At 41.1% G+C, this 12,230-nt stretch overlaps 1 protein-coding gene across 5 annotated transcripts in view; it reads left to right on the top strand.

Annotated features, from left to right (window-relative positions):
* Window positions 1-12,230, top strand: part of LOC307127619 (uncharacterized protein) — a 92,655-nt gene that overhangs the window by 69,772 nt on the left and 10,653 nt on the right. For all 5 annotated transcript variants that reach the window (XM_079818965.1, XM_079818966.1, XM_079818964.1 and 2 more), the window contains 4 exons: window positions 321-431; window positions 512-1,417; window positions 3,508-3,566; window positions 7,886-9,599. In XM_079818965.1, the coding sequence (XP_079675091.1) occupies window positions 321-431; window positions 512-1,417; window positions 3,508-3,566; window positions 7,886-9,599 (2,790 nt within the window). The remainder of the gene's footprint in view (window positions 1-320; window positions 432-511; window positions 1,418-3,507; window positions 3,567-7,885; window positions 9,600-12,230) is intronic.

Raw genomic sequence — 12,230 nt, forward strand, 5'->3', positions numbered from 1 at the left:
GTATCTGCGGCCAGAGGGAAGAAGAGTGAAACATGAGTTGAGAGGGTGACTAGGATTTAGTATAATAGTTCTTTAGTTTCTTATTGTTTGTTTACTTTGTTCCTTATTAAAACCACCCTAAATTTAGATCCACATTTGAGTCCGTTTTCTCCTGCATGTTACATTATGAATATTAAACCAAACATAGTTTCCTTTTAATTTCATTGATGTTTTTTAAATTTTTGCTGAGTGACCCTATGGACAACCTACAAAATCTGGTGGTGATATATTTAGCATATTTGGTATCTTTATTCATTCTGCTTTCTTCCATCTTTATAAAGGAGGAAGTGCAGTAAACCCACTGACCAGTGCACAGAACAGGACTGGAGTCACAGCTGTAATGAGAAAGTGAAGATTCACTTCAAACCAAAGGTTTTGGAAGAGTTGAAAGAGTGAGATCATCTTATCATTTTGGATGTTTCTCTTTTATACATTTATCATCTCATTTATCATAAACATTTCTGTTCTCTAGGCTGAATGTCACTGAACCATCTGGACTGAATCTTCACCCGCTCCCAGTGTGTCAGTCTTGTGTTCACATTGTTGACTGTGATCAGTGGGTTCAGGTGGAGCCGTCAGTCTGTACAGATGAAGGAGGGTCAAAGTTCAGGATCAGCACTCAGGCGGGTCGGTTTGAGTGCAGCCAGACCAGAATGCGATGGGTCTGTGCTGGTAATGTCACTCTCCAGTACCGTGAAGTGGATGGACGTTTCCTCAGTGCAGAGCTGGAGAGGCTTCAGTGTGAGCGAATTGGTCCAGTGATTGATGTGACCGTGATCTCAGGGAAACTGGAGGAGGCCCATCTGCCTCATTACGCCTGTTTAGCAGAGTCTGACCCCGCTCTCAAAGATGCTGTGAAGCTTCTCAGTGTTGAAAATGTGGGAATAACCTTGGAATCACTGGAGTTGATCCGTTTTCATGCCAGAATACTCCAGCCATCTTTTTGGCCTTCCACAGTGGTTAAAGTAAAAGACATTCGTGTTGAACAGCATTTAGATCTTCTTATCTTCATAACAAACAAAGATCCTGTCATCCTCCATGTCTACTTTTTTCCACTGTTTGATACTTTTTCAAAGGAAAAAATTAAGCAGGAAGAAACAGCAATAAATCCTCATGTCCTTGAGATTGAACATTCCAGGTCTAACATGAAAATTCAAATGGAAACACAACACATTCTAAAAGTATCCGGTACCAATGTACTTCCTGAAGAAGGGATTACATTTTTAAGTAATATTCACCCAAACCTCTTCAAGATCAAGCCAAATGTAGATGGGGATGTGCAGATGACTCTCATCAGACAGCAGGATGAAAAGTTTGTGTGGAAAACAATAATTTGGAAAGACAAAATTAATCAGAAAAAAGAAGATTTAATGCTCAGGTAGGTTAATCCTGATATTTTTGATAAACGCTAGCTTTTATTCAAAGAGTTAAAAACATGAAGAGCACTTGAGATATTAAGAAATAATAATTAATTAACTATATTCCTGAAATCACACATACAAATTTAACATTCTTCAGGAGGAGTCCTACCTCTTTGAAGAACTGGTGTTCTGATTCTTCACCTTTATCTCTGGTGAAGCATATATTGCTTTAGAATAGCAACTGCATATATGGAAAGCCAGGACACTATGTTTTATCATGCAATAAAAAAAAAGACTCCGACAGCTACTGTTTAATGCTAGAATATGAATTGATATATGAACTAAACTGATATTAATTGAAAAATATAGGCAGTATTTTTGAAAACTAAATTCATAATTTAAGTTAAAGAAAACACAGTAACCACATAACCCTTATTGTCTCATAAAACTGCTGCAAAATTTATGTTGTCTGATAAAGTCGTTGAATAAGGTGAATGTAAAAAACATTCTGTACAGTAGGGCTGCTCGATTATGGAAAAAATCATAATCACGATTATTTTGGTCAATATTGAAATCACGATTATGTAACACGATTATGTCACATGACTTTGGGAATGTGTTGTATTTATTAAAAATACACCTTTCAACAATTCAATTGAAATTGTAACATTTGTTGTACTTTTTGAACTATTAAAATAAATAATATAACATATATTCAAATCAAAGTATAAAAGTATTCACGTAAAAATGATAACCACAAATAAATAAGCTCAACAATATGGTTCGGCTAGATATGCTTTTCAGGTACGTCTAACATTAGTTTTCAGGTACAGAAATGTATCAAATGTAAAATAACATTGCATATTTGAGTGCATAAATTAAAGATTAATCCTATTAAACTTACAAAAGCTATTCAATCAAGAGCGGTGAGTGATGTCCTTGTCTTTTGTTGTTTGACATTAAACAGACAGCAGTAAAGGCTACTGCCCCTTTAAGACCTAATGATCGGATATGCGTCGTCTTTATCGACTGTATAAAGTTCACTTAAGGCATATACAGTCTGCTAGGATACTCATCAAGATGGACATGTTGACATACGTTTTGTGTGAGTTTGTCCGTTCAAGAGCAAGACTTGAAAGAGAACTCAATATTTGCGCGCTGAGAGACATGTGCGCGCTTTCGGATGAGCGCACAGAGATACATTTTCTCACAGCGCGCGCGGCTTCTCATTCGCGTCTTCTGTCACTAAACCCGGGTGATGACGGTGAAAACGACTGGACATATTCGAACATACGGCAGCACTCGTATGCATTGAACAAAGTTTACAAAGAGAGAATTATTTGAAAAATATGAGGGGGAAAAAGGACGTTTACACGGCACCCCTGCTCTCGTCAGTTTTTGTTTCTTTATTAGATTGTCATAGGTCACTCTGTTTAATTTTCAAGTGGTTAAACAAATTCGTGGTGTTCCCTTGCGTTGCAGTCACTACCATGTAGCAAATCTTGCACGTAGCATGTTTCTGCTCGTCGTCTGATTCCTCGAAGCCAAACTGTTCCCAGACAACGGAGTTGGTTTTGCCTTTTTTGCTCACCAAACGCTGCTGTAACTGCCCTCCTTCTGCCATCTTTACTCGCGCCGAGTTTTTAAATTCCAGCGGATGATATGCACACGAGACTCACGACCTGAGAGAGATTTGTGGCTTCGGGAGGGGTGGATGAGCGCGTGCGCGTTTCATTCAGAACGCAAGACAAAATAAGAGTGTTCTTGCAAAACTGAACATGGCAAAATAATCGTTTTTTCTCGATTGTACTATTTTGGTGATCGTTGGGAGGCAAAATCGAAATCGAAATTCGATGAATTGCACAGCCCTATTGTACAGGTTTATTTGTATATTCTCATGTCCTAAATAATTTTTTGTATCGTCCATTTTGACATGGCTTGGATACATATCGTTTAGGCACTTTGTTAACTGAATTTTGAAATAAAAAAAAGATAATACAGTGCTATTTCTGTTTTATTTATTTTTTTACACATGCTCTAGTCCAAATTGTGGTAACAAGGCTGCAAATATATTAAACTTTCTCAACTGAATTTGTGGGTTTGGCAGGTTGTCCACAGAAAGAAGCAAGCACAACCATGAAGGAGAGAAGCACAAGCCATGCAAAGGTACAGATGATTCATGTGGATATAATCAATGCTATAAAAATATTTTGCTATATGTTGACCTTAATAAATTAGAATTAGTTAACATTTTTCATTTTGTGAACTTAATTTCATTGTGTACAAATGTGTAATAGAAGCAGTCATCCATTATGTTTTATGGTTGCTTGAAGACAACAATTACTCAAATTTGCTAGAATGGTCATGTGCTGTAACAAAGGCTGTCAGGAGGAAACACATACTCTGATTCTCATCCCCCAGAACCAGCCACACATAACAGCGAATTTACCCTATTGTCATTACAGGGATAGTTAATGCAAAAATGAAATTTAGGTGTATGTGACTTTCTTCTTTCAGTCAAACACAATCAGAGTTATATTAAAAAAATATCCTTCCAAGCTTTATAATGGGAGTGAATGGTACCCTAGATTTTGAAACCCAAAAAAGTGCCATGAAAGTAATCCATATGTCTCCGGGGGGCAAAGCAATGCTTTTTTGTAAGAACAATATCCATATATATAACTTTATAAACTATAATCACTGGCTTCCGGTAACGGCCATACACAAGTAGAGTTCTGGCGGAAGAGCGACCTCTGACACAACGTAGGAGTAGCATAAGCTTAGGTGAAAGTAGACGCCTCTCGTGGTTCAAACAAATAGGGTTAGGCAAGAAACTCAAGCGTCTTTTCTCTTAAATTGAAATCCTACAACATTTCTCTTTAAAAAATTCTCGTTTTAGACCGAATTTGTGACCAGTGTTTTGTTTTGCTCTATCCTCTGTGCTTCCGCGTTCATCAATCCATCATGCCATGGGTCAGAGCTCACTCTTCTGCCAGAACTAGATTTGTGTTACTGGAAGCCAGTGATTTATAGTTTATAAAGTTGTACATTTGGAAAACCTCCGGCAAGATGGCGAGCTAGGCGCACGTTTTGCCGGGCTCTGGCAGAACTACTTCAACTTGTACATTTTATTGCTACCTTCTCATAAACCGCTCTCAGAAAGGACACCTATTTACCCTTTTTACAAGATGTAATATAAGCCTCAGGTGTCCCCAGAGTGTGCCTGTGAAGTTTCAGATCAAAATTCCTAAAAGTTAGCTGTTCTGTGTGTGGCTCCTTTTAATGCAAATGAGCTGCTGCTCCCCACCCGAGAGGGCGGAGCCTACACATCTCATTCACAGCAGTGAACACGCGAATGAAAACTGAAACATGATATCTGTTTTAATGATCATCTCTATCTCAGACACGTTCATGTGACATTGCAGTTCTTCATCATCATGAAATTTTATCATCTGCATGCGTTTTAAAGCCTTATCGCTCTCAACTTAAACACACACACATGCTCCTGCCGCATGCGCACAGAGCTGGATGTCAGCACATCCGTGAGTAGTTTATTAAACTAGACTAGTTCTATATCAAACAACAGAAGAAATTCACTCACTGCTCTTGACTGACTGAACTTTAGTAGCTTTAATAAGAACACATTTCTTACTTGAATGCTGCTGTTAATTCTCTGGCGAGGAGATAAACATGGCAGACTGTGAACAGCTCAGCTACAACTCTCTGAGGGGAGGGGTCTGTGCTAGTATGTCAGTGTCCATCAACACGTGTGGGCGGGGCCTCTGCAGTGCGACGTCACACTGCAGGAATCTGGAAATGGCTGGTTCTGAGACACTGCTTATGATGTATGGGGATTAAAAAAAAGGGTGGGTGGATTTTTACCATTATAGGGTGGTTGTGTTCACACACTGCCAACACATTTATGTTCAAACACCTTATAAAAGTGAATTTTGCATAATAGGTGCCCTTTAAAGAGGTTGCCATCTAATCTGAAGTCCACTGCCACACCGCTGCTGTTTTCAATCTCGTTGTGGAGAAGCCCATGTGCTTACAAGGAAGGGCTCGGACTCTTGTCCGCCTATGGTCACCCGAGCAGTCATCCCATCATGGAACTGGCGGAGGATGTTAACAAATTTTTTGGGACAGCCAAACCTGAGGAGAACATCCCATAAAAGCTCTCTCTGCACAGTGTTGAACACTTTCGAGAGATCAACAAAGGCCAGATGTTGCTCCCGGCATTTTTCCTGAAGCTGCCGGGCTTTGAAGATCAGGTAGATCGTGCTCCTATTCTTCCTAAATCCACACAGCGATTCAGGCAGCAGCACCTTGGCCAGGACCTTACCACCAACAGAAAGGATTGATATGCCCCTACTATTTCCGCAGATATCCTTGTCATCCTTGTTCTTATAGATGACAACAATGTTTGCATCTCTCCATTGCTGAGGGATGTTCTCATCAGTCCAGGCCTTGTACTGGTAGAGGGTGGCAATACATATGTACCCCCCCTTCTTCAGTAGCTCAGCAGGGATATTATCAGTGCCAGGGGACTTGTTGTTCTTAAGGGAACAGACAGCTGATAGAACCTCCTGGAAGGTTGGGGGTAGACTGAGGTCGTGGATGGCAGGAAGTCCTGATTAAGCAGGGTGTCAAAATGCCCACCTCAACAGGATACTATTCTGATCCTTCAGAAGTGTTAGACCATCTGCTGTTTTCAGGGAAGTGACGCAGTGATTTGTTGGACCGTATATTTTGAAAGCATTATAAAAATGATGCATGTCCTTTTTATCTGCAAAGTACTGGATTTGATATGCCTTTTCAGTCCAACACTCATTCAGTATGGCCCGTATTTCCTTTTGCACTTTCCTCTGAGTTGCCTGCCAATGCTGCCTGGTCTTGGTGGATGAAGAGTTGTCTAAAGTTGCCCCGTGTGCTTTGTGCATATCCTTAAGCAAGTTGTGGATGGTGTCTGAGTTATCGTCAAACCAGTCTTGGTGGTTCCTGCTCTTCTTGCTTCTATGTCTCCCAAGCAGTTACAATTTAGCCTCTTTTTGTTGGGCTTTTGCAGCCACAAGGGGGAGCACACTTTCATATGGAGCTTGGCCACAATCATACAATGGTCGGTCCAGCACTCTGCACCTCTCATGGCACGAGTGATGAGAACATCCTTGATGTTACTACACCTCACAATGATGAAGTCAATCTTGTGCCAATGTTTAGAGTGATGGTCCATCCACGAGGGCTTATACTTTGCCTTCTGCTGGAAGATGGTGTTGGTTATGGTAAGGTTATGCTCAGGGCAAAGAGTAAGTAGCCTCATGCCATTTGCATTCACCCTGCCAATGCCATGCCTACCTTGTACTCCACTCCATATAATGTTGTTCTGTCCCACCCTAGCGTTGAAATCCCCAAGCAAGAGGATCTTGTCACTCTTAGGGATCCAGCAAAGAGCTTCATCCAGTGCCTGATAAAGTCATTCCTTGGCCTCATTCTCAGATGGCAAAGTTGGTGCATAGGCACTGAGAAGTGTGACATAACGCTTTTTTGCCAGGGGGATACGGAGGGTCATTAGCCTTTCACTAACAGGTTTTTCTGTAAGACTTGGTACAAGGGTGTTTTTGATGGCCAGTCCTACTCCATAAAGATGTTGTCCACCTGGGGGGAAACCTTTAAACCAGAAAAAGGTGTAGCCCGTCCCTTCCTCTGTTAGACAGCCTTCATCCAGGAGCCTGGTCTCACTCAGGGCAGCAATGTCGATGTTGTAGCGGCTCAACTCAGCAGCGATCAGGGCTGTTCTCCGGTGAGGTCTGTCAGAGATGCCATACGAGTCCAGGAGAGTCCTTACATTCCATGTTGCCAGTTTTATATTGTATTGTTTCTTATTTTCCTTTTTTCGACCGCAGTAGTGGAATAACCCGATAGGCGCAGTAACCTATCCAGGTAAGCAATTGAATGGGCAATTTTTAGGCCACCTTTTCATACCCTTCCCCAATTGGGGTGAGCAGTGCGGTCCTTAAATAGGGCTATGCCAAATAGGGCTATACCAAATACCCTGTGCCGCTGACTAGGAGCTCCCAGTCTATTCGTACCTGCTCCCGTTGCCAGACTCCCCATCGCCGTCAGACTTTAACCATATGTAAGTTCCAGGTATTGACACCATGGTCAGAGGTGACAATACCTGGACAATAACACACACACACACACACAGGCCTATTTTTCGTTTATGTAATGGCAAAGCTCCATTTTTAGTAGCTATTACTCTAGTCTTCAGTGTTATATGATCCTTCAGAAATCACTTGGCACTTATTATGTCTTATTATTCTTAGTTGAAAATGGTTGTGCTGTTTATTGAAGTATGGAAAATGTGAAAGGGTTTTGATTGAAAGTAAAACTATTTATTTGAAACATCTTTTGAAACACTAGCAATTCAACTGTTTGTTACTGTTCTGTGGGTGTTTTTAAACCATTAAAATCATTTTTTTTTGTAGATTTGAGTGACATGATTCTACAGTATAAAGCTTCAGTCATTGACAGATGCAAGTTTGTGACTGAGTACAATCTTCCATCTAATGAGCATGTGGAACTGGCCGCCCGTTACACTAAACCTGTGATCATTCAGAGGAATATAGAGCAGAATGAGAAATACTATCGTGAACATGTGAGGTCTGTGGATGCTTCATATCAGCTGTTATCATATGACAAGTATCACAGCGTCAGAATAGACCAGCTGTTCAGTCCCGACAGTGATGGAAACACACCAAAAACTGTGATTCTCAGTGGAGATTCTGGAAGAGGTAAATCCTTCATGTTACAGAAGATCATGTTGGACTGGGCATCTGGAGAACTTTACTCTGAAAACTTTTGTGCAGTTTTTCTGTTGAAGTGTGAAGAGCTGAAGTGTATTTCCGAGGAGATGAGCTTGATTGATCTCTTGAGCTGGAGTTGTAGTTTAACATCAGATCAGATCTCAAAGATACTACAGTTAACACCAAAGAAAGTCCTCTTCCTCATTGATGGAATGGATGAGTTTGTATCTCATCCACCCATTCATTTCATGTTACGTCACCCTAATCTATTCAAGAGAGCGCCACCTATGGACACTCTAAGGAACCTGTTGAGGGGAGTCTTGCTGCCTAAATCATTCATGCTTGTCACCACAAGATCTATAACTGATGATTCAGTGATGAATCTCCTCAAGAGACCACAGCGTTTCACTGAGATTGTGGGCTTCTCTGAGAGAGGGGTGCAGGAGTACTTCCACAAGATCTTTCAGAATGAGCAACTCTTCAGTAAAATATACGAGAGTGTGAACGCAAATGAAGGCCTCCTGACTGCCTGCTCTGTGCCTTTGCTGTGTTGGATGGTCTGTTTTTGTCTGAAGAAGCACTTTACGTATGATGATCATGTGATGGCAGAACTAAAAACAAACACCTCCATATATGTGCACTTTGTGTCCACTCTACTGGAGCATCATGACCAGAGTCAGTCTGTCCTCACCATCTTGAGGAGTCTGGGTCAGCTAGCAGAGGAATGGGTGAGGAAGCGACAAGGTCTTCTTGTAGAGAAGAGTGTGACTGCGACTGGCTTAGATCCTGCTACTAGTCTGTTCTTGTGTAAAGATGAAAGAAAAAACAGACAGGAGCCAGTGTTCAGGTTTATGCATCCAAGCTTTCAGGAGTTCTTCACAGGTCTTTATTATGTTTTACTGGATGATAAAGAGTCCTTGGGAAAAGTCAGTGCACTGTTGAACTCGCTGAAATATCAGGGTATAATCGACAGACCATCTCCAGAAAGAAGATCAAATCCCATCCCTTCAGTCATGATGTTTCTCTGTGGTCTCTTTAATGAGAAGGTGAGCAGCTCACTCTTTGAAAAGATCAAGTGGACTGTTCCTCACACCATGAAACTGAAGAAAAACCTGCAGGATAGGATCTTTGCAATGAAAAAAAAGCATGGATGTGAACTGTTTGCTCTACGCTGTATGTATGAGCTCCATGATGAGGTGTTCATGAGGAGAGCTTTGGCAGATTGGGTATCCATGAATCTGTCTAACATTTCCCTGAGGAGCACAGACTGTTGGGTGCTGTTGTACTGTCTTCAGTGCTGTCCACACATCAGAGAACTGAACCTCATGTACTGTGATTTAACAGCTGATCAACTCAAGATTCTTCGGCCGGCACTATGCATGTGTGAGACACTGAGGTCAGTGTGATGCATGGATAAATACTTGTAGATCAAAACTTAATGATTTATTGATTAAAACTTCTTAAAATACAAATGCCGAATATTTTAACCTAAATTACTTTAATGTCAGTGACATAATAATAATAATAATAATAAAACAGAAAATTATATAACAGAGAGAACCCTCAAAGACCCTCATTTCTTAAAGGGGTGGTAAAACACATTCTTTCGAAGGCTTGATTGTGTTTGTGGGGTGCATTGTAACGTGTTCATGCTTCGTTTTTAAAAAATTGCATTATTTTTCATACATTTTACCTTTATTCTACACTGCTCTGTCCCTCCTTGTAAAAACGGTCTGATGGTTTCCGGGTTCTATGAAGCCGGTCCCTCAAAAATACGCAATGGGCTCAGATTGGTTAGCTGGCCCAGTGTGTTGTGATTCGCTAACCGCCTAGTGCATGTTTGTCGGAAATGTCACGCCCCTAACCTTTACCGGTAGACTGCTTTGGTAGTATTAGAAACAATGGCGTCTATAAAACCATACCAATTTGAGCCCGAATCGGACCCAGAACATTTTAGTGAAGATGATCGAGCAGAACTAGTTCAGTCCTCAAGAGTAAAGACTGCGGAGCTATAGTGATCGCTATTGAATGGCACTGTTACTTTTGTATTTTTAGAACGATTGTAGCCAAATATCTGTCGCAAGAACTATTAACCAAAAAATTAACACTAAACATTGGCTTTACTATAGTAGCCAAATCAAACACAGAACCATGTTTAGCATGCCTGTAGATAAACAAGCATATAGATAAAAAATACATTAAAGCTCTAAAAAAAGAATAATTTACACTAATTCCAAGTTCGCTGTTGAGATTTAAAAAAAGTTTGTAACGTTAAGTATTTGTCGGATAACGTTAAGTATGAATGAACATTTAACAAACTGGTTTGTAGAGTCAAACAGTGTTGTCATTTGTTTACTTCCTTGCTACAACGTATAATTAACAATACGAACTATTACAGGAAAACACATAGACGAAAAACAAATCATACTTAAGGCCTGTTCACACCGGGCCGATTTTCGCGCGCGTTTATCGCCGACGTTTAACGCCTCGTGACTAAACAATGGGCGCCAATGTGAGTGTTCACACCGACGCGTAAAACGCCAGGCGTAAAAGCGTCATTAAAAAAAAAACGCCTCGGGTTCGTTTTTTTATTTTGACGCGGCGCGTTAAAAACTGGCCGACCAATGAGATCAGCGCTGTTCACGTGCCTGGAGCTGCTGAAGTGACAGTAAAACACGACTTGGTGGCGCTCAAGCACAAAATCGGTCTTGCCGAGCACACATTGATACGACGAAGAAGTAGTACGTAGACAAAGAAGAAGATGGGCTGCTAATGCTGCTTGCCAGTTAGCAAAAAGTGTGTGAATGCTTTTGCCATAGACATAATATATCTGTGGTTTTGGCAAGCACGTAAATACTGTCTCTCCTCTTCTTCTGTGTGACAAGCGAGTGTCAGAAGCGTAAGTGCCGCAGCACCACCTTGTGTACCGGGAGCGCATCTACTGAATGTGCACGTTCACTCGGCGCATCGCCAGTGGAAATCGCTTGGGTGTGAACACTCAAGATGCGCCGAAAAACGTCACGAAAAACGCTGGCGATAAGCGCGTGCGATATTCGTCCCGGTGTGTACAGGCCTTTACAGGTTGTGGCCCGTAAACAGCTTCTGTTTTTAAATCCATCTTTCAGGACAAGCCGTTGTGCGAATCCTGCATTGAACTCGCAAAGATGGTGGAAGCTTTCCTTCGTGAAATGTGCAGCGGGAGCCGCGCGCGCCCGTCCGTGTGCATTCACACTGGCAGTGTTTGTCTCGCGCAGCTGAACTGTGGCTCGTGTATTGCAAATACAGACGAATATTTTCCATTATATCACATTTTCCGGTCTTCTCCTCCGACCCCTGTCTGTCTCGTGCTTTGATTTATGATGGGCAGCATATATCTGCTGCAAATGCGACGTGTTCCCCTCTGTCTCATACACACATGCATATAACATGTTGTATGTTAAACACACTGCAACGCACCCTCATCCCTAGGAAGGCTGAACAAAGTGGACCTGCAATCCGGATGAAAATAACAGCGTTTCGGCGGTATTGCGGCAACAACACTCCAGCCTACTAACTATACCACAACAACTCTTCCCCACAGCAATACAAAATGCCCCCCCCCCCCCCCCATTTAATATTCTCGGAGGAGGGGTTTATGTAAATATTGGGACTGGTGATGTCAGCAACCCTGGAGGAATGTCTGTAGTCCCTACCGGCCGTTTGCTGTAGTCCTTAGAAATTGACTTCTTTAAAAGCAAATATCTCCCTTTGCTTTAACATTTGAGTGTTGTAACTTTACAGATGTTGTTTATGCTCAAACAGCAACATTACACACTAGCTAAAGTTAGAGAAGTGAAATCGTGTTTTACCACCCCTTTAAAATATGAGAGATATTTTGCCTCTGATTACATGGAGAGTTTAGTTTAGATTGTAGTTGTTTGAAAATTTCATATTTATGAATTGTAATAATTGTAATATTTGCAAAGGAAGCATTGAAATGTAAATATATTTAACATACATTATTAATAATAAAAATGTTTAAAATGAA

The sequence above is a fragment of the Gobio gobio genome (genome assembly GCF_949357685.1).
Source record: "Gobio gobio genome assembly, chromosome: 6".
Taxonomy (NCBI): domain Eukaryota; kingdom Metazoa; phylum Chordata; class Actinopteri; order Cypriniformes; family Gobionidae; genus Gobio; species Gobio gobio.